The following is a 21,596-nucleotide window of genomic DNA, read 5'->3' on the forward strand; positions in this document are numbered from 1 at the left end:
TTCCTTAAGCCAGTATTTAATCCAATCTCAGTGCAAGATAAATGCATTTACTTGAAGTGGGGCACAAAGAGAACTGAGTGCAGAAAAGAAAACTCCTTACTTCTGTATCAAGCAATGCAAGCTGTCTGGCTTTGTTCAGACTGACTACTTATGTTTGGACTCCTAGTCTTTAATCTATATTTTAAAAGTGTACATATTTACCAGTGAAGGACTGTGATTATTTTAGCTGGTGGTGAAGTATTCATATTTAGTAATCTAAATACAACCAATAAACATTTAAAGAAATACAAGCTACAATATCTTTAAAAATTGGTCATGTACACTGCAACCAAGTTTAACTACAAATAGGTAATTCATTCTTCATTTTGCAGTTTACTGAAGGAAGGCAGGACAAATATCTGCAAAAACTTGTTTGATGCCATTAGTTTTTTCTGGTATTGCCAAAACTAATTCTAAAATGGGTCATTTAGTTGCCTCTTCCTGGAGTCTGAAAGCAGCAAGGTTTGTTTTTTAAAAACCTGAAGAACAGCTCTCCCTTTCAGACTGGGAAGTATCTCCTACCCTGAGATTGAAAAACCAAGGGAAGTTCCTCTGTTGACCACTTTTATTTAGAGTCCTATTCTACTTCAATGGTTTTGCTCGACAGTGATGGTCTCTTACTGAATTTTCACCAGGACCTCAGTTGCCATGGCACAGTAATTCTATTATGGTAAACAGTACCAAGAGATTTAGGGAACAGGAGGATTGAGATACGGAGATTTTGTATTAATGAGTAGCAGATTCTGCATCAGCTCCTGAGAGGTGCATGAAAAGTTCTCCAAGCTCAGTCACTTCTTCTTCTTCATGGGCAACTGGTGGTGTCCTACTTTCTCGGTCCTCAATAAAATCCCAGAGTCGAACAGAATTTAGAAACTAGAAAAGAAATACAATGGTGAGGGACACTGAAGTCTAAACTGCTGTAAGTTCTGCATATGCTTAAACAACAGATCAGCCTAGTTGTGGGAAGGGAAGTAGTTGTGGCAAAGAACTCTTAATTTCCTATATGTGGGAAGCATGGCATGCTCTGATTTGCTTGTTACAGAGAGAAACCGTCTTCTAAACAGTCCACTGCCAACTGTGCTTGGATAATTGTTAGCTCAGGCTTCTGCAAAGAGCTGTGGTTGCATTCATACTTGTATCCCTGCAGCCAGCAGTCCATTAGGTGGACTGTGGGTCTTTGTATTCACATTTTACCCATGCCAACATCTGGTCGGGAGGCAGATCATGTGAAACTCCAAGCCAGTGGTTATAACAGCCAATATAAATACATGCCTACACCTACCAATAGTGTAAAGAGCAAATAGTTGGGATAAGGTACAGAGACTTCCAAGGGCAGTCACGAGGGCTGCTGCCACTGCCTCAAGAACAGCACTATGTCACAGTACTGCCCCTAACCCAGAGAGTGAGTGGAAGGGCAATGACTGCCTGCAAAAATGCTAAGTGCAATCTTCCCCCTTCCACAAACGAGGCTGCAATCAAAGCTCAAGGAGATAAGCACTAAGGCTGAGAACACCCAGGCAGATCGCAGGAGGCCTGCCTGCTTGTGCTACCTAACAAGGGCTGCAGCAGCACCCGAGAGCAGGTACTTGTAAGACCAAACTACCTAGAGCGACACCTATCAGGCAAGATATCAATATAAATAAATAATAAGCCAGGTACTGGGAGTTACGCAACTGTTGGCTTGCAACTATCCAAATACAAGTGTCCTCCCTGGAAGGGAATATTCTGCTATGCTTGTGTGTTCCAAAGCCAAATATGCAGTTTTCAGAACTATTTAACACTACAGTTACTAGGCAAGACTGAGTTTGGAACGTGCAGCTGAAGAATGACGGTTCCCAGAGAAATACTGCCATTTAGTGGAGAGACGGCTCCTGGCCGAGAAGCATACATCCTCGTTTCCATTAAGGCACAATGCACTCTTACCCGGACTGTCCCCTCGGAGCTAAGCTGTTTCCGTGGTTTCTCTGGTTCAGCTCTTCTCCCATCTGGGTAGGCATGGAGGTACAGACACTTTCCCCCAAATGGACATGTCCCCTTACCCTGCTCAAAATACTTGCAGGGCTTTCTCCTGAAACGAGAGAGAGAGAGAAAGATCTTGTTAGTACAGCTTACCTTAGAGGCAAAAGGAAAGCAACTGAGTAGAGCAAATTTGGTTAAGTTCCCACATCTCTCTCATACAGAATTTGCAGCAGCCTCAATGTCCAAACATTAGATTCATAATTTCATTAACTGAAGAATTATTAAACTCGACTACCTCTGCCCAAAGAGAGATGTACAGTTTCCGTGCTACATGTGCCGCTCACATACAACACCTTTGCAACTACAGTTTCTCTGCACGATCCTTCCAGATGAAGGAACCGGGACACTACAGCTGAGTAGTTGTGCACATGTAATTTCCCCAGTATTAATTCCAGGGAGCTAGCCCTGGGTATTCATGCTACAGACAGGATGCTTCAGGGTAGTGCTTACGAGTTAGCAATTCTTATTTTTCTCCCCAGTCAGTGACAATTGACATTTGTCAAAACAAAACCAGGCAAGAAATTCCACTACCCTTGCTATGATGAGCTGAAGTCAGGTTTACACCTCCAAAGTTATTAGCATTTTTTTTAAAAGTTACCCAGCTACAACGCTCCATTAGGCTCAAGGGATACATCTTTGCAGATATGAAACAGAGTAGTTTATGTAATGTTTATATTTTTAATATATGTATTTAAAAGTCCAATGACCCAATACAAGCTGACCTCATCATTTGTGGACTCAACTTTGTATCTGCGGTCAGGTAGTTGACATCTGACCTCGGCATACAGAGGCTAAAGTGTGCCATCAAGTCGATTTCGACTCTTGGCACCCATAGAGCCCTGTGGGTTTGTTTGGTTTTTGGTGGAATAGAGGAGGGGTTTACTATTGTCTCCTCCTGCCCAGTATGAGATGATGCCTTTCAGCATCTTCCTATATTGCTGCTGCCCAATATAGTACCAGCAGGGATTTGAACCAGTAACCTTCTGCTTGTTAGTCAAACATTTCCATGTATCCATGGTATCGCGGTTCTGGAAAAAGGAGCCATTTTGTGGCTCATTTCTTTGCCACTTTACTGAACTTATTTCTGACATTTTTGTCAGAGGGTTGCGTTTTGGGCGGTATAAAATGTGTTAAATAAATAAAATAAATTATTGGCAGGCTTTTGTCTTTTTTTGCCCTGCTGGAACCTAATCACCCAATCACCATAGACTCAATGCCCCATTATCCGCGGTTTCATTTTCTGTGGAAATCTGCAGGAACAGAACCCCCATGGATAACAGGGTCCACCTGTATTACAATATGAAGTTATATTTAATTCTTATCCTGCTTGTCTTCCAAGGAATACAAAGTAGTGTATATGCCCCCGCCCCCCGTAAAGAGGCTGGGTTGAGAACAACTGGCCAAAGGCCCTGCAGCAAGTTTCATGGCAGCAGGGATTGGAACTCGAGTTCCTGAAGTTCTGAACAGACACATTAGTTGCATTATTGCAATGCACCAGGACTTGTCTTATGTTAAACACTACTGGAACTTTTTTTTTTTTTTTGTACTAGTGATTAAGTTCAACCTGTAAATATGAAGCAAGGCCAATGGAAAAGAACAAGAAACAGTACAGAATTTTCATATACAGTGAAATCTTATGATCTGACCAAACAAACATTCATAGTCATTTAGCTGTGACACCTCTCCAAGACCATGATGCAACACGAGACTCTTGTTTGTACTTCCCATTATCAGGCACTGAAGCAGCACATTATTCTGAGAAATGAAGGCCGCAACTTTAATCAAAGCAGAGCTAGGAAAAATCTCTCAAGAACGCTAAGAAGTTCAAAGACGTTTCGAGTAAACACCAGGTTTTCACAAACACGCTAGGAAAGCTGAAGTTATAAACCCACTTACTATCATGATGCAAGTTAACCTTTTCCAGCAACTTTGCTAAGAAGGAAATTCAAAGTGAATTTGAGGAGATTTGTCCGCACCCCACCCCACCCCCAGTGAAAATATCCTGCTGATGAACAGTTATAGGTCAAGAGGATTACTGACAATGTCTATTTTTGGAGTCCTCCCCCTTTGATTCTCCACAGAAATATGATTTATTGCCTTTAGACAAGCTGCACACAAAGTGCAGTCCCAGGTTGCTTGTTCTAATCAGAGCTGCAGATTTCAGCCCTAGATATATTATTGGCACAGCCCTTGATGCGACTAATACACATAAACACAGAGCAACACAATGTAAACAACAAAAGCTTAGCCTCCTCAGAAACAAACAGCACATTTTAGAGACCAACAGTGAAGGTCACAGAATTTACACAGCTGACATTTTGCTAGATTTAACCAAGTGCAAGATAAACCTGCAAAAAACTGGGGTGGGTGAGGAGTGGGACTTTGGTTAGTTTGGTTTCTAAACCTCCTACTCATACGTTTTCTATACATAAGGACAGACATAAAACTTGCAAACTTCTAGTCTGACACTTTGGTCAAGATACCTTTCCAAGGCCATGGAAACATTTCCCATTCTAGTCCGACTCCCGTGTTAATTCGAACACTGAATAAACTTTATCCTGGCAAAGGTAACCATTTTTAAGAGGTCAAGTCAAGGACACATTGCAGTTCTAGAGAAAGTTATTCTTGGCATGATTTATGAGCTGATTTTGTATTGACCATTTTGTAAGGGGTCAAAACCCAAATATTTCCAGATGTTGCACCTCATTCGTCTCAGGATTAAGGTTGTAAGCTTCTACACTATATACGAGCAGTTATCCAAAAAGCACATTGCATTCTTGGGGGGTGGGGGGCAGACACAGTAGTGGAGGCATTGCCAGGCTCTTTGCTGCTTCCAAACCCATAGAGACTGTATGCCTTGACTATGTTCTTAAACTGTTCCGTAGCCCCCTAACTCCAAGACATCTCAGCCTTCTTCAATGCAATACCATATTTGGGGGTGTGGGGAGAGACTGACTTTTCCTGCTACTAACATTCGTTTTTATCTTGAGCCTGAATATGAGCACAACACTTTAGCCCAATAAAGGTATGCTAAAGAGATAAAAGCATGAGAAGGTTGAAGATCCCCAGCAATCACCAGATCGTAGGATGGAACACCCAGCTTTGTGAAGCAACATGTTTGAACACAAGGTCCTTCGTTTGGAGGACTGAGAACCTATCACAGTGTCTTATGCTGCTGTGTCTCCTCACATCCTTCCAAAGACAATTTGCCATTGCATCTGAGCTGAGCTAAATGCGATCTGTACAAATACAGTGTGCCTGCAGAGCAAAACTGAGGAAAGAGAGGCGGGGAGGGAGTGAATGATCCCAAGGCTTTCTCGTGGAATGCCAGGTCACAATTTAGTGCTTCTCCTAATTTAGAAACCACTGCATATGTAATGCCCCTAAGCAACTCCTCCTATATGAAGGTAGTCTTTCATTCTAATGACTGCCACCTCTCACAAAATTAGATAGACTACTGGTAGATTTACTCACAAATCTACTTGACTATAAATACATTCTGCACAAGGCACTGCATAATGACCTAAATCAGTGGTTCCCAACCTGGAGTCCTCCAGATGTTGCTGAACTACAACTCGCAGCATCCCCGGCCACAACTGAAGCTAGGGATGTTGGGAGTTGTAGGTCAGCAACATCTAGAGGACTCCAGGTTGGGAAACCCTAATCTAGGTTAAGCCCATGACAGAATCAGCTTCAAAACGACCTCTTAAATGTGCAAAAACAGGATGTTAAAATAAACTTGCAGACATGTAATGAGAAATATACTGGTCAATGAAAGAGTTAAATGGTTTGCCCATTTTCTTCTCTCCCGTCTCATTTATTCCTTCTTTTGGTTTGGCTATTGTATTGTATTTAAGGTTTAAAGTGCTACCTGCTTGTATGCCAAAAAGAGCACTGAAGGTGGTATTTTACACTGAAACGTTTGCTTTGCTTACATGTCTGCAAGTTTAAGTTTATTTTAACATCCTGTTTTAGTGCAGGGATTCTCAACGTTTGATCCTCAGATGTTATTGGACTTCAACTCCCATAATTCCCAACCAAAGCCCACTGGGGCTGAGGATTGTGGGAGTTGAAGTCCTATAATACCTGGAGACCCAACATTGAGAACCCCTGTTTTAGTGCATTAAAGAGGTCATTTTGAAGCTTTTGTGAAGTGTCATGAAGCACATTTCACTGCCGTTATGTTGTTTTATCCATAACAGAATAATCCAAATGCCTGCCAAGCTGTCAAACATTTCTGGTCTCAAGTTATTATATACTTACTTACCCCACTCCCTCCTTAAATGCTTCGATCAGTTCATTCTTTTTGGTCTGGTCTTCTACCCAATACACACTTGGAATTACGAACTCTGATATCACACGACACTCTGGACAGGACCTTAGTGGATAAAGAAAAATAAATTGTACATATATCTGGTCAAGATGCTACATCACCCAAGTCTGCACCAGGCAAGAGCAACTATGAAATGCCAACTCCTCAAAAGCCTCGAACTGAAGTTCCTGTTTTATTTTACATTATTTTTACATTTATATCCCACTCTTCCTCCAAAGAGTATTCATAATTATGTTTATCCTCACAACAGTTCTGTGAGGCAAGTTACTTGTCAAGATCCAAACATCCAGTTAAGAATATCCTGCAGATAAGCTACTCTGTACCAACAAATAAGTGGTCTTTTCCCAACTATGTAACCTGAATTTACCTTTTCTGGATCTTAACCTCCTTGGAAGGAATAACCATCTTTTCTCTCATTTTGTTGCTCTCTTAGAGCAACTAATTAGCTGAAGACAAGTTACCAGACACTTAGTACCTTAAATATCTTATCCTTCTTGTTTTTCTTCTCTGAAGACTTGAAAAATCCTAATTCCAAAGCATTTTATGTAGTATAAATGATTCTATCCCAAAGCATTTTAAGGAAGTTAACATGTTTCAGACTATCCTACTATTGAATTGGATGATTACAGTAAGGGAAATGTGCACACTTAAAAGAATGGTGACCAAAAGTGAACTTGGCCTTTCAGGCCAGGCAAAATACAATGTTGAGTAACAACAGCTTATATGCCTTTCCATTTCCACACACATTAAGGATCAAGCATTTTGCCTGCTTCACCAAAGCAATCTGAAACTCCTCAACAGCAAAGACTTAGCACTTCAGGACAAGGAACGAAATAGCCAACAGTCTCCATTTAGCACTACCTAATACAGGTAGGTTCCTAATACCTAATTATAGCACTGGGCGAGAACAGGAATATAATTCTTAAGAACTGATACCTGAATTGACTTGGTAATATTATTTCTTCAGTGCCTAAGAATCCAGGCACTGTAGGTACATCAAAATGGCAAGTTTCTCCCACAAGCTTAAAATCCAAACAGGCACATAAGGAAGAGGGCAGGGACGAGTCAGGGAAAAGGTTCTGAGCTGAAATTACAGCAAATTAGGGAAGGCCTGGAAGAGAGGGGAAAGGTGTCTTGAGGAGCTGCTTAGAGAGTGGGAGGGACTGAATCACACTAAAGGCTGGAGACCATGAGTTCCAAAGAGAAGGTACTGCCCAAGACAGCGAAAGAAGGCAAGAGACAGGAAATGTAATCAATCCTTGGTCGAGCGTTGTCTGAAGAACACAGAACTGGAAGGGTTGAAAAGAAAAACTAGCACTAGAATACAAGTAATTTCAAGATTTGGAACAGTAAGAGGAAGGGATCTACTGCAAAGAAAGGACAAAGGCCTTGAATCTACAGCTTCACTACAGTTAAGCCATCACAAAGCAAGAGAGAGAAATGCAGGTGGTGGTGGTCACATCCATCACCCTGTCCCCACTCTCTCCATAAGTGATGTGCATATTTAGGTGAACTTCTTTTCTACTATCTTATTCTCCCTCTCATTTGTTAGTTATTCAATGTTGCCATTTATTTTTATTTATTTATTTTATTGTTGCATTTCTATACCGCCTTTCGTTAAAAGACAACCCCAAGGCGGTTTACAAAAGTTAAAAACATACAATAAAAAGACAATAAAAACATCAAGCTAAAAAATATAAAAACATATTAAAAACAGGCATAAAAACAATACAAGTAAAAACACACAGAAGCCCAAACACCAATGAAATCCTGTTGAAAAAATTGTAACTGCACAGTTGTGCTGCACGTTATGAATATATAAAGGGCTAATCTAGAATTATGAAAGAAACAAGAATCTGTCTGTGTTTTCTAAGAGAATCCAGTTATGATGACGACATAGTGCAATGGCTGTAGGACCAATGAGAGAGGAAAAGATGCACTCTGGATTACATGAGGAGGGGCAGGGAAGGAAACCACTTAAAAAGAGTATGCATTATAAGCAACATTTCATAGGATTTTTAGGCCTTAGCCACAAGAGGTTGTTTCTGTAGTTAAACATGTACTACTCTAGTTGAGAGTGCGTTATTTAAAGGTTTTAAAAGCAGCACACTGGATGAAGAAAAGTATCACACACTGGGTGTATTGTAGAAGAGTAGGTTCTCAGAACTTACTTTATGATAGGATTCTCAAACTGCTTTACACCCCTCCACTGGCGGATACAAGACAAACAGTATGTGTGATTGCAGTTGGAAAGGATTCCGAATCTTCTCTCAGATGCCGACGGTTTATCATAGACCACCTCCATGCAGATACTGCATATCTTGTCCTGACTTGCCTGAAAGGCAAATGCCTTCTCCATCTCATGTTCAAATGTAGCCATGCACATCTATGTTTGCAAAGAACACACAAATCAAACCAATTAATCAAAGGGAGAAAGGAGAAGGAACTGTTACTGTAGGTTTGTGCCACTGCAATGCTGCTAAATTGTACCATAAAAATGATTGAAAAGAAGGCAAATCCTTGCATGCTGTTTAGATTTTCAGGAAAATTTATCACCCATTATTAGGGATGTGCACGAACCTGTTTGGAGGCCTTTTTATGGGCCTCCGAACCAGTTGAACACTGTGGAGGTTCGAAGGGGTGTGTGTCTCACTTTAAGGGTGGGAAAGGGCCCACCTACCCCTTCCTCTGCTTTCCCCCTGCCAGCGCCCAGTATTTTGCAGGTCCTACAGGGCGGCAGCGTACTTCCCTGTCATCCATTTGCTCTTTGGCTGGAAGTAGCTGCCGCACGTCTGCCTGCCGGGCGCGTGCACATTGCACTCGAGCCATGCAGGTGCACGCACGCCAGCTACTTCCGGCCAAAGAGCAAACGGGGCAGCAGGAAAGTACACTGCCACCCCGTAGGACCTGTAAAATACCGGGCGCCAGCAGGGGGAAAGCAGAGGGAGGGGTAAGTGCTCCCTCCCCCGTCCTTAAAGTGAGACACCAAACACCATCGAGCCACCCACGCCTGGTTCCCTGCACATCCCTACCCATTATATACAAACTGTGTTATATTTCACAATTAAATCCCACACTAAACTTGGAGAATTTCTGTGAAATATAGCTTTTGCACAGGCACTAAAATGTGTGCCGCATAGTATTTACCAGTGTGAGAACAAAGGGATCTATTCCAGTGGCATAATGAGGTGTGGCACAGAAGCCATACGGCGAGTAGATCAGTGAGCGAGGGAGGGGGCCGATTCTCTGTGGGGGACGGTTGAGATTCAGCCAGCTAGTTAGCCCTGAGAGGAAGTGTGGAGTCAGGCAGGCCGGAAAAAGCACCAAAACTATATCCTGGAGTGCTCAAAAAATGAACTCCCCCCCCCGCCCCCCATTTGTTTTTGCAGTGCTGTTAGGCACAGCAAACGTTTTGTTTTGGGATGGTGGCAGCGGCCACCAACACAGAGGCACCCCCCCCCACTCCCAGCAGCGCCCAACACCTCCTCTTCTGTGCCCTTGCTACCTGCTTCCCATCTGGCTCGCAGGGCCAGAGCCTTCCAATCCTGCAAGCTGCCCACTTCGCCCATCAGCTCTTGCACAGGCTGCTTGGGTTTGCATTTGGAGGAGAGACGACATGTGAGCGCTGCAAGCTATCCTCCTTAGGGGAGGGGGCCATAGCTCCGGAGAAGACCAGCAGCATCCTGACACGGAGAAGATCCCAGATTCAGTCCGGGCATCTCCAGACAGAGCTGGGAAAGGCTCCTGCTTGAAACCTTGGAGAGCTGCTACCAGTCAAGTAGACAATTCTGCACTAGATGGACCAATGTTCTGACTTGGGACAGAGCAGCTTCCTCTGGGGGTGGAACCATAGCTCAGTGGTACAGCATCTGTTTGAAACTTTCTCCAAGTAGAGCTGGGAAAGACCCTTGCCTGAAACCTTGGAGAGCTGCTGCTGTTCATAAAAACTAATGGGCTACTTTTGGGTGGGGTGTGTGGCAACCCGAAAGAGAAATGTTGATCAGTGGCTAAGGACTCAGCAACACAAGAACTAGAGTGGCTGCTAGCCAGAATTTTGAAGTTAATCCAACTGGCGGCAGGGAGGGGAGATAGACTATAACAATTAAAACGTGTCATTAGGGTGTCCCCCTTTTGTTCTCTCCCTCTTCAGTCAGGGTTGTTTCGGAAAAGAATTTTCTAACAACCACCAAACTTTCTTTCACATTGTTCATGAGAACTTTGTATTGCAGGAGAGAGATTCAGAAAAAGAGGAGCCAGAGAGAAGTTGAGTTGAGAAGAACAAGAAGTTGAGAAGAACAGGAAGTCAGAGCAGCAAAGAGATCATCATCTGTCCATCTAAAGAGGCAGAGCTATGCCTCCTTATCTACTTGGGTTTTGTTAAAAACCATGTGTTAGAGATTTCCTCTCTTCCTGTCCCATCCCCCTCCTCCCCCGCCCTGTGCAGCTTGCTCAATTGTCCTTAACTTGTGGGGCGGGAAGGATGATGGCTTGGAATATGTTGGCATCAGGCATGGCCCTCCCCATCCTCTTCACTTCTTCCCCTCAGTGCAATCCTAGCAGGCATGTTTACTTGGAAGAACGCTCTATAGCCATTCATTTCGATCCCGCTCTTCCTCCAAGGAGCCCAAAGCAGATACATGGTTATCTTTATTCTCACAACAACCCTGTGAGGTGGGTAACACTGAGAGATGTGGCTGGCCCAGAGTCACCCAGTGAGTTTCATATCTGAGTGAGGACTTGAACTTGGGTCTCTCCAGCCCTACTCCAGTACTCTAACCACTACACCACACTGGCTCTCAACGTTACAAATTTAATACTGCCCACACTCTTTGACATCTTCAGTTCCAGAGCTTTTTGTAATGTTCTGCCTATTTATTTCATTCCAGGGGAAATCACCAAACTTAAGGGGAAAATGTTAAAAGGTAGCATGGCATTACTGTTCCTACCTACTAGGGGATGTGCAAAAACTGGTTCGTGCACTCCCGGGAGGCAGGGGAGGTCCTTTAAGGGGCAGGGAGGGTGCCCTTACCTGCCCCACCATTTTCCTCCCTCTGGAGCTCTCCCAAAAAGCGTTGGTGCTGGGCTGTAGCATACCTCCCTTCAGCCCCAGTCAGCGCCGTACCAGAAATGGCCATGCGCACGCACCTCAGCCATTTCCGGTCGATGATCCATGTTGATCTGGGGTCGCTTTCCTCATGCCACACTTCGCCACTAAATCAGGAACAGCCCATCTGCTAGCAGAAAGGCACATTTGCATCCAAGCCACTTATATCTCTAACACATTTTTTAAGACCATACAGAATAATGTTCAAACTGCATATTTTCTAGTCACATTCACCTTTTCATGAGCCTTCCTCTGCTCTGGGTCAAAAGGATGAAGTACTTGCAACCCACAGATTTCACACATTTGTCCATGGAGATAGAGGCATCGGTCACCAAACTGGCATGCGCCAGCAGCCGCATAGGGACACAGCTGTTCGCCATCAGTGTATGAACTGCCAGGTTCAGCATCTTCTTCTTCAAGCCCACTGCAGATTGCTTCCAAGTATGAATGAGGCTTTGTTTCTGGAGTATAACTTGGGATACTGCAACATGCTGAATCACTCACAGTGTTGGATCTCGTCCTTTCCTCATTTGATCCACATAGATCTTGGAAAAGAGGAAATAATGATTCAGTCACATACAAAAGGATAAGAATAGCTTCTGTTAGCTAGCTGAGGTAGTAAGCAAGCAGCTAGCATTTCTAACGCAGAATTACAATACAATTGTCCCTCGCCAACCGTGGGTTTGAGTCTCCGCGACTGGCAAACTGTCACCCCCCTTGCCATTTCAGTATTCGCAGTTGGCACCATTAAAAAAAAAAAAAAATTCCAGCTGTTTTTCTTGCCGATTTCCAGGGTCAATCCGAGGGTCATGGCGGATTTTTATTTTTTTAAAAAAAACTTTTTGTGGATTGTAGGCACTTCGGCACTCACAATTCCCCTAACCCCGTTTATAATGTAACTCTATACCTCACCAACTGCAAATTCGCCAACCGCAAGGGCTTCCAGGAACAGAACACTGGCAGTTGGCGAGGGACAACTGTATAGCCCATCTGGCTTCTATTAACACACAGAAAGCCTACCTTTATCTTCAAGTTACAGAAAGCTTTGTCACCACCAAATATGCAATAAATCCAATTAGGTAAAGGTCATGTAAAACTCACCCACCAGCAAGGAGTGCATCTTCACTTAAAAGGTTGTGGTGGGGGAAGAATTCAAACTAGCAAAATGCCAGTCATGATGACAGCCGGAGAGTACATGAAGGGAGGATTTTTAATTTCCAGAGACCCTAGAGGTGAGGTCCAAGGCATGTTGACTTTCCCCCACAGAAGTAAGTGGCAACAATGCACTTCAGAAAAGAATGCAAAGGGAGATATCAGGAAGAACTGGGGTCTGGGACTAAATCTTCTTTGGTGATCCCCAGTCATTAAGAATCAAACCAGCTCTTACTTGAACAACCCAATGTCATTTTAGAGACAAACAAACAATGCTGGGGATGGAGTGCTGGAAATTGCCATATACAGGACTTCCTTGGACAGCCCACCAGAGAGCTGGGGGGAAAATAGTTCAAGTATCTAGGTTAGCATCACACTATTAGATACTTAGGCAAAAAGAGCACCCATGACATATAGATCTTTGGCATAGATGACTACAAGGGATGTGCACAAATCGTGATTCAATCAGAAATTCACAGCACAGCCTGGGCACCTTTAAAAGGGAGGCCAGCAGGTCCATACATGCTCCTCTGCAGCAGCTTCCTGTTTTGGAGTCACTCCCCACAGCTGCCCTCGTGCGCCAATGACACACATGACAGCCATGCATGCGTGGAGGCTATGTGCATGCAGCCATCATGTGAGGGCAACTGGGGAGAGTGCTGCCCAAATCGGAAGCAGCGGTAGAGCAGGTATGGATGTGATCTCCTCCCTTTTAAAAAGGTGCCTGGACTGCGCTGCATCACGATTCGTGCACATCCCTAATAACTACATTTCCTTTCTACAGGTGATAAACTAGCAGATCAAGTAGGCAGCAAAAGCGATTATTGCTCTTCAACTGAAGAAATTACTTGCATTTGGAAAACATAATAGGAAAATAAGTAGTAAATGGGTAAAGCACTAAACTCCATTAGAAAATGAAAAGCTATCCATTTCTACCCACCTCTGTCCTTGAGCACTAATGTTTTCTTTTCCCGTTTTCCAGGCTCGTGTACTTTACTTTTGATTACAGGTGCGCTTTGCTCTGGTTGAGAGTTAAGGCTGTGGAACGGTGGTGCAGGAGAGTAAAGTGTCTTTGTGCCCACCACACTACCCGATGGAGAAGGTCTGATGTGGTCGTATCTTAAAGTAAATTTTTTTAAAGATATGAGAGGCATTTATTTCAGTGTTAGCACCAATAAACAGAGGAGAAGTACACATTTCTACTGTGCAATCCCCAATTTCTTTCAACACACCAAAATTTGCACAACATTCTTGCACACAGAAAGGATATCACCAGGCAGACTTTTAAAAAGCAGCATAGACCTGTTTTCTTACTGAGGATTTCATTCAAACCTTGACTCTAGCAAGAATAAAGGTTATCAAGCGTTAAACATACTTAACTATCTTTTTCTCTGTATTTATCTCATAACTGAAATCCACATCAAGTCCTGATCCTGCAAACGCCAGAGTTTACTCAAACTTAACCATAAGGCTAACCTCTCTCTCATGTACGCACATGCACACACAGACACAGATTTCTAAAACCAACTTACTTCTGTGTAAGCATGCTTAGGATGTCAGCTAGCAAGTCATCCTATACATATTTGTTTGGAAGCAAGTCCCACTGAGTTCAGTGGAACATACTGTACTCCCAAGTCAGCAGCATGTATTGAGTTGTAGCCTTGATTTAACAGGGGAGCACAGGATGGTGGGAAGGGGGAGGGGTCAGTAAATTGAGCTCTACACAGTGTATACTGTTAAGTACTTGTCATCTTGTGAACTCCTAGAAATAAGTAGCCCCACTGATGCCAAGACCTATCCATGGACTATATCTGTCGAGATACAGTCAGGATAAGACTGCTGGAACATTAAGCTCTTTCTAGAGTTAAGAAAGAAAGCTATCTAGATGTAACAAATAAGTCCACTGCAACAAGTTACTCTGCAGGATGACAGACAGCTTTTTAAGTTACTATGACCAAAAAGCAAGACAAAGAACATCTGACACTTTTGTTATGAAAACTAGCAGTTCATACCTGCAGCGAGAGCCATAGGCACACTGTCCTTTCTGATAGAATTTGCAGATAGTCGATGGTTTGCTTGTAGACAAATCATGTGAGAATAGGCACCTACTTCCTTCACGGCATATTCCTTGCATAAAATACCTACAAAGATATGTTTTTATTCACAAATACCAATAGAACACATCATTTTACTTGTCCTGATCAAGCATAACAGACAAATGTGCCAAGGTTCCCTCATCATGTTTACATAAGCCAGCATGTGAAACTAGCTGAGGACAGGTACCTTGTTATGCTCCTTTCAGAACCTAGTTATTGGAAAGAGGTTCCAGGGCTTAGCCTGGCTCTTCTGTATGTGGTGTTATTTTGCTAGTGGGTTTAAGAAAAGTAGGAAAACAGCCTTTAAGGCAAAGGGTTGTGAAAATATACTTGAAGAGATTTGCTTATCTGCCTTGGATGCTTCCATCTGGAACTGGAAGGGTGGAATAAAATAAACTGAGCACACAGTTTTGCATTTGGTCAGTCCAGAATCTGACAAGACCTACTGGCTACACACCAAGTGATGCTCGATCAACTATCTTCAGTTTCTGTCCTGCTCTCTTGCGGTATGGAGCTTTTGTTGCTTAGGGGAACAAGAAAGCTCCGGTTAGCGGAGCTGCGGAGGCGAGCTGGTGGTTGAGAGTAATGGGCTGGGGTTGGGAGGGCTGCACAAAGTCACATCGCCAAGTGACCACAAGTGAGAAACCCCAACCACTCCTTGCAGCAGCGCTCTAACCATTAGGCAAGGGGAGGCGGCTGCCTGGGGGCCCCCACGCCTCGAGGGGCCCCCCAGAGGCAAGTCACATGTGAAGTGAGTGTGTGTGTATCAGCGAGGGGCCCATTTTAAAATTTTGTCTCTGGGCCCACTCCAGCCTCGTTACGCCCCTGGCTCTAACCCTTGAGAGTCCAAGGACAGGTATCAAAACCACCATTACCCTCACCCCGGATGGTCAGGTCCCAAGCCCTAATCCCCCGATCTGGAAACCGCCCAGAGACGTGGGTTTGGGGCAGTATACAAGTGTGAATGAATGAATGAATGGCATCCCCTTTTTACAGTGGTTTTTTTTTTAATTTCAGGTTTGTAAGGAGTCCACGCAGGGCTTGGTAAATAAGAAGAGCCGGCCAAGCTCTTCAGCAGGTGTTGCCAGGGCAATGGAGAAAAAGTCTCTCCTACCACCCCCAAGTCCTGCTATGCTGCCTCATCATGGCGGCGGGGGGTGGTATTCCTGGGAGGGATGAGCAAAGTACGCCGGGAGGTATACTCCCAGTTGGGTCACCCAAAGCGCGAAGTTCATCCCAGATGCCCAGCTAAAGCAAGCAGGCACCTATATTGGGCAGCAGCAATATGGGAAAGTGCTGGAGGCAGACGATCACTTCAGTGACAACGACAAAGGCATCATTTCATACTGTGCGGGAGAAGGCAGCGCTAAACCACTCCTGTATTTTACCAAGAAAACCACATGGATAGATAAAATTGAATGATTGTGGATGTAGTGCTGGATGATGGGCTCCTCAGGTCGGATGGTACTCAACATGCTACTAAGGAAGAGCTGAGGATCTCTCAGAGTGTTTATGACCTGGTTAGACTAAAGCCTTTTGGACGTCTAGTGGCTGATGTTGCTGTGCGAGAAAAGAAAATCTGAAGCTGCAAAGACAGAATTACAATGGGAATGTGGAACGTAAGAAGCATGAGTATGGGAAAGCTCGACACAGTGAAAGATTAAATGAATCAACTACAGATTGACATCTTGGGCATCAGTGAATTAAAATGGACTGGAATGGGACACTTTCAGTCAGAAAATCATACCATTTACTACTCAGGACACGAAAATCAAAGGAGGAATGGTGTTGCTTCCACAGTCAGGAAGGATATAGCAATGACAGTACTCGGGAACAATGTGATCAGTGACTGAATAATATCAATTAGATATCGTGGACAACCCTTTAACATGACAGTTCTTCAAGTCAATGCCCCAACGACTGATACAGAAGAAGAGGAAGTTTATGAGTTCTATGCTCAAGTTCAGTCTGAAATTGAAAGAAGATGCAAGCAAGATGTGATGCTGGTGGTTGGAGACTGGAATGCCAAAGTTGGAAAAGGTAAAGAAGAAAACACAGTCAGCCTATATGGCCTAGGAAACAGAATCGAAGAACGACTTATTAGTTTCTGCTAAGCCAATGATCTCTTCATTGCTAACACATTCTTCAAACAACCAAAGCGGCGCCTATACACTTGGACATCACCAGATGGAGTACACAGAAATCAAATTGATTACATTACTGGTGCAACAAGGTAGAGGAGCTCAGTTATAACAGCAAAGACATGGCCGGGGGTCAACTGTGGAACCGATCATGAACTTCTCATGTGCAAGTTCCAAGTCAAGCTAAAGCAGAAAAACAAAGCTATCCAGCTTCCATGATATGATCTTGAGAATATTCCCACCATTTTCAAGGCGAACATCCCGAACTGCTTTGAAGTTCTGAACCTCATTAATAGGGAACCAGAGGAACTGTGGAATGAAATCAAAGAAGAAATCAAATCAAAGAAAGAAATCAAATCATGGGAAAAGATACTGCCAAAGACCAAGAAACAGAAGAAAGCAAAATGGATGTCAGAACAGACGGTGCGAATTGCCCAGAAGAGGAGAGAAGCCAAAGTCAAGAAAGATAAAGACCTCAGGAAGGCACGTAATAGGGAATTTCAGAAAGCAGTTAGAAGAGACAAGGAGCAATACTACAATGACATCTTTAAAGACCTTGAGGATAGAAATAGACACGGAAAAACAAGGCAACTTTTCCAAAAGATCTCTGAACTCAGAGGGAGGTTCCAACCTCGAACTGGTATGTTATGGGACGCTAAAGGACAGATAGGAACTGATTCAGAGAAGATCAAACAGAGATGGAACTGAAAATCTGTACAGCAGGGACGTCAACATCTAAAATACTCTAGAAGATATTCCCTACTTGCAAGAACCTCTAGTACAGGAAGATGAAGTTAGATCAGCACTCCAGTCATTACCAAGTCGGAAGGCTACAGGAATTGATGGAATAGTTACAGAAATGGCAGGCAACAGAAGAAGAATCAGTCAAGGCTCTAACCAAACTATGCCAGCATATTTGGAGAACGACACAGTGGCCAACAGATTGGAAGAGGTCAGTCTACATACCCATATCAAAGAAAGGAAACTCAACAGATTATGCAAAACATCGCACAATATCCTTAAAATGCTCAGGATCATCCAACACAGATTAGAGCCCTAGGTGGAAAGGGAAATGCCGGATGTTCAAGTTGCTTTCAGAAAAGGAAGAAGAACAAGAGACATCATTGCTGATGCACGCTGGATAATCGAGAAAGCCAAAGTACACCAGAAAGAAGTCAATATGTGCTTTATTGACTACAGAAAAGTCTTTGATTGCATCGACCATATCAAGTTGTGGAATATCATTAAGAAAATGGTCGTCTCAGAACATCTCATTGTTCTCACGAGAAACCTATACACAGGACAGGAATCCACAATCCAGACAGAACATGGTGAAACAGACTGGTTCCAGATCGGCAAAGGAGTAATACAAGGCTGTATACTTTCTCCTTCTTTATTCAATTTATATGCTGAACATCTACTGAGAGAAGCTGGAGTGGAAGAAGATGAGTGTGGTTTTAAAGTTGGAGGAAGAAACATCAATAATCTGCGCTATGCTGATGACACAACTCTGATAGCTGAGAATGCAGATGATCTGCAAGCTCTAGTAATGAAAGTCAACGAGCAGAGTGAAAAAATGGGACTACAACTAAATGTCAAGAAGACTAAACTCATGACAACGGGTACAGAAATCAGTCTCAGAATTGACAATGAAGACACTGAAGTGGTGGATAGCTTCTGCCTTTTAGGATTGTCTGTAAACAATAAAGGATCCAGCAGTCAAGAAATAGGCCACAAACTAACACTTGGTAGGGTTGCCATGAAAGCCTTGGAAAGGATATTTAGATGCCGTGACGTGTTTATAGCTACGAAGATTAGAATCGTTCGGACAATGGTTTTCCCCATGACACTCTATGGATGCGAAAGCTGGACTTTGAAGAAGCAAGATAGAAAAAGTATTGACGCTTTTGAACTTTGGTGCTAGAGAAGACTTTTGAGGATACCTTGGACAGCCAGGAAAACAAACAAATGGATCACAGAACAAATCAATCCAGAATTTTCACTTGAGGCACAAATGACCAGGCTGAAACTAGCATACTTTGGACACATTATGGGCTGCTCAACTCCAGCCCTCCTGCAGATGTTGGCCTACAACTCCCATAATCCCTGGTTATTGGCCACTGTGGCTGGGGATTATGGGAGTTGCAGTCCAAAAACAGCTGGGGGGGGCTAAATTGAGCAGACCTGCAACCCAGCTCCCTTGAAACGTTTATAATGCTGGGGAAAGTTGAAGGAAAGAGGAGGATTACCAGCAGCAAGGTGTATGGACTTGATTAAGACAGCAATGAATGCACCACTGAGAGACTTTAAAGGCCAAGTTGAAGACAGTCTATCCTGGAGAGAATCTATCTATGTGGTCGCTAAACACCGACTTGGCGGCACTTAATCAATCAATCACCTTTGCTTTCCATCCTATGGGTTGGGTTGGGAAAGGAAAGCGGGCGGGGGTAGCGGGGAACGCGCGCGCTAGCGGCTTTCGGCCGCTCCCGCGCGGGGGGCGGAGCGTGCCTGTCCGGCGCCCGTCTGCGCCGCAGGGGGTGCGGATGGGGGTAATCGCGGGGCTCTCAGGCCGGGCGAAGGGTGCTTTGCTCTCACCTGCAGGTCACGTCCTTGGTGGTGCTCATGTCTCCGGCTCCTTTCCTGCTTCGGCGTTCCCTCCCCGCGTGGCCCCTCGCATTTTGGTTCCGCCGAGCGCCGTGGAGCTTAAGGCGGGGGGAGGAAGGGAGGAGTCGCTTGGTAGCCCTGCCAGGACTACCCGGTCCCTTCCTACTGGTTCTGGTTTCCGGTCGGAAACTATTAGGCAACGTACTCAACGCAAAGATCATAGAGAGACACAGAGACTTCTGAGGCAGGCCATAGAGACCGGGGACTAGAAGAAGTGTGACTGCGATCGCAGATGGTCACTTGAAGCGAAAACAGAGTGCATCCGAGTGTATCCTTAGCCCAGTTCTGTGTCACATTTGTGCATGGTCGTGTGGGGATGTCTCCTAAAAAACAACAAAACATTTTTTCAGTTCTCACCAGAAAGTGGTTACTAGTCGCTGTATTCTCCAGCGCCCCCGTGGAAGTTCCTATTCGGTCGGCCACACACACACACACACACACACCCAACAGGCAACAAACGTGTTTTTGGCTGTGCTATGATATCACCCCTGCTGTCTTTTTGCTTTTTGTGACCTTAGTAAGAATGAAGTTTGCTGTAATAATTCAACTGGTGAAGTTCCAATCTCCAAATGCTGGGGAAATGGCACCTACTGAGTTTATGCCTGTCATTCATTCAGCTGTTAGACACAGAATAATAGGCAGAAACTCAATAGGTCGTATTTGTTTCCCCAGAATTTGGAGATTGGAAGGTTACCAGTTGAAGTTCTGGGTGTTGTGCGACTGAAGTACAGGAAGAATATCAATAGGGAATGCTTCCATCTTTCCAAGCTAGGTGAAGATGCGTCTGCCTGCTGCCTGTAACACATCTGTTAAAATTCCTGGGCCCTCTGACCCTTAAACTTAGCAGCGTCTCCTCCTTATGAGACACAAGGTTGGGGGGGGGGGTAAAAGCTGGCTGCAAGCACTGAGGCCTAGCAGTTCTAAGGTAAAATGAAGAAAAAATCAGGAGGAGCTACTGAAGCAGCCGCACTGCAAGGCCTATGTGATAGGGAACAGGTTCAATCTACCTTAGAGACACCAGTTAAACCAATCAAGTGTAATAGTTGCTCTTTATTTTCAAGTCGCTTCTCCTTCCCTGCATGGGAGTGGGGCAGAGGTGGAGATTTAATCAGCCCAGAAACAAGCCCTTCTTAGGTGTTTCCAGTGCTATAGACAAAAAGAGCAGGGGACACTGACCAGCCAATATTTGCTCCCCCTTCCTTCTTACAGTCTCTCCCTTGGGGAAAAAAAGGGGGGGCAAAGATCAAATGAAAGTATCCCCCACATATGGGCATGCTATATAAGAGGGGGGATTTTTGAGTTATAATACTAACTCTAATACTTGTGGTCTTCACTCCCCTCATCTCTTCTCCTATGTAATCTTAATTGCCAGCAAACAAACATGCTACCATGCAGGAATCTACACATGGCAGATTTCCTGAATTTCCTTTCACAAACCCCTTTTCCATTATTTTAAGGAATTAGTGCAAAACAAGTCACAGACAGGATTGACTGAAGCTTCTGGCCTGGCCTGAACAAGAGGGTTGCGCAGTACTGATGTCATAACAACTTCAACCAATGGGAGAGCTTTCTTGCCCAGCCAAGGAAATGTGAATTTTTAAACAGGTTTTTAGAACACTACTTCACATCGGATGGGGGGGGGGGGCGAAATGCAATGCTAATGGTGAGCTGCTTGATGCAGTAATACTACTAAAAAAATTATATGATATTTAGGAGACATCCCCATTACTCAGGCTGCTCAGATCATCCCAGTTATCTGTCTGGCAGGAATTGCTGCAAGGGCATGATGATCCATCCAGGAGACACCCAACTTTTCCCTTCTCTCCTTTCCTCTAATTACTTCATGCCTTTTGAAGCATACACACTGTGTGCAAACCTAAGCATGTTTATTCAAATTTCAAATGGAAGCCAATCTAAGTTGAATGAGATTTGCTGCCTAATAAGTATGTTTAGGATTGCAGCCTTACTTAAGTTCTGTTCCAGTCATTAGGGTAGTTCAGATGTCACACAGAACCTCGGTTACAGCCAGATACCGTGCAACGTCTGTG

The 21,596-nt window shown here is 44.0% G+C and overlaps 2 protein-coding genes across 9 annotated transcripts in view; one reads left to right on the plus strand and one right to left on the minus strand.

Moving 5' to 3' along the window:
• On the minus strand, window positions 1-19,607 carry MKRN2 (makorin ring finger protein 2). Its single transcript, XM_053300266.1, has 8 exons — window positions 19,480-19,607; window positions 14,660-14,788; window positions 13,588-13,766; window positions 11,730-12,040; window positions 8,563-8,777; window positions 6,326-6,436; window positions 1,963-2,107; window positions 1-912 (listed from the first exon to the last, which is right to left on the minus strand). The coding sequence occupies exons 1-8, from the start codon at window positions 19,506-19,508 to the stop codon at window positions 766-768; spliced, it is 1,266 nt and encodes a 421-aa protein (XP_053156241.1). The 5' UTR covers window positions 19,509-19,607; the 3' UTR covers window positions 1-765.
• MKRN2OS (MKRN2 opposite strand) overlaps window positions 19,410-21,596 on the plus strand; it is a 14,636-nt gene continuing 12,449 nt past the window's right edge. Inside the window, exons 1-2 of one of the 8 annotated variants that reach the window (XM_053300273.1) lie at window positions 19,410-19,433; window positions 21,006-21,153. The gene's annotated coding sequence lies outside the window, so the exon portion shown is untranslated. Of the gene's footprint in view, window positions 19,434-19,618; window positions 21,154-21,596 lie in introns of those variants that run through there. The other 7 variants (XM_053300267.1, XM_053300270.1, XM_053300269.1 and 4 more) reach the window with 7 other exon arrangements.

This window comes from Hemicordylus capensis, chromosome 2 (genome assembly GCF_027244095.1).
Source record: "Hemicordylus capensis ecotype Gifberg chromosome 2, rHemCap1.1.pri, whole genome shotgun sequence".
In the NCBI taxonomy this organism is placed as follows: domain Eukaryota; kingdom Metazoa; phylum Chordata; class Lepidosauria; order Squamata; family Cordylidae; genus Hemicordylus; species Hemicordylus capensis.

Bases quoted from the DNA above. Each gene is read 5' to 3' on its own strand.
- MKRN2 (XM_053300266.1), bottom strand. From the start codon at position 19,508: ATGAGCACCACCAAGGACGTGACCTGCAG. The intron at 14,789-19,479 runs GTGAGAGCAAAG...ATATCTTTGTAG, and splicing joins ACCAAGGACGTGACCTGCAG to GTATTTTATGCAAGGAATAT. The intron at 8,778-11,729 runs GTGAATGTGACT...TTGCAAACATAG, and splicing joins AGAGGAAGGCTCATGAAAAG to ATGTGCATGGCTACATTTGA.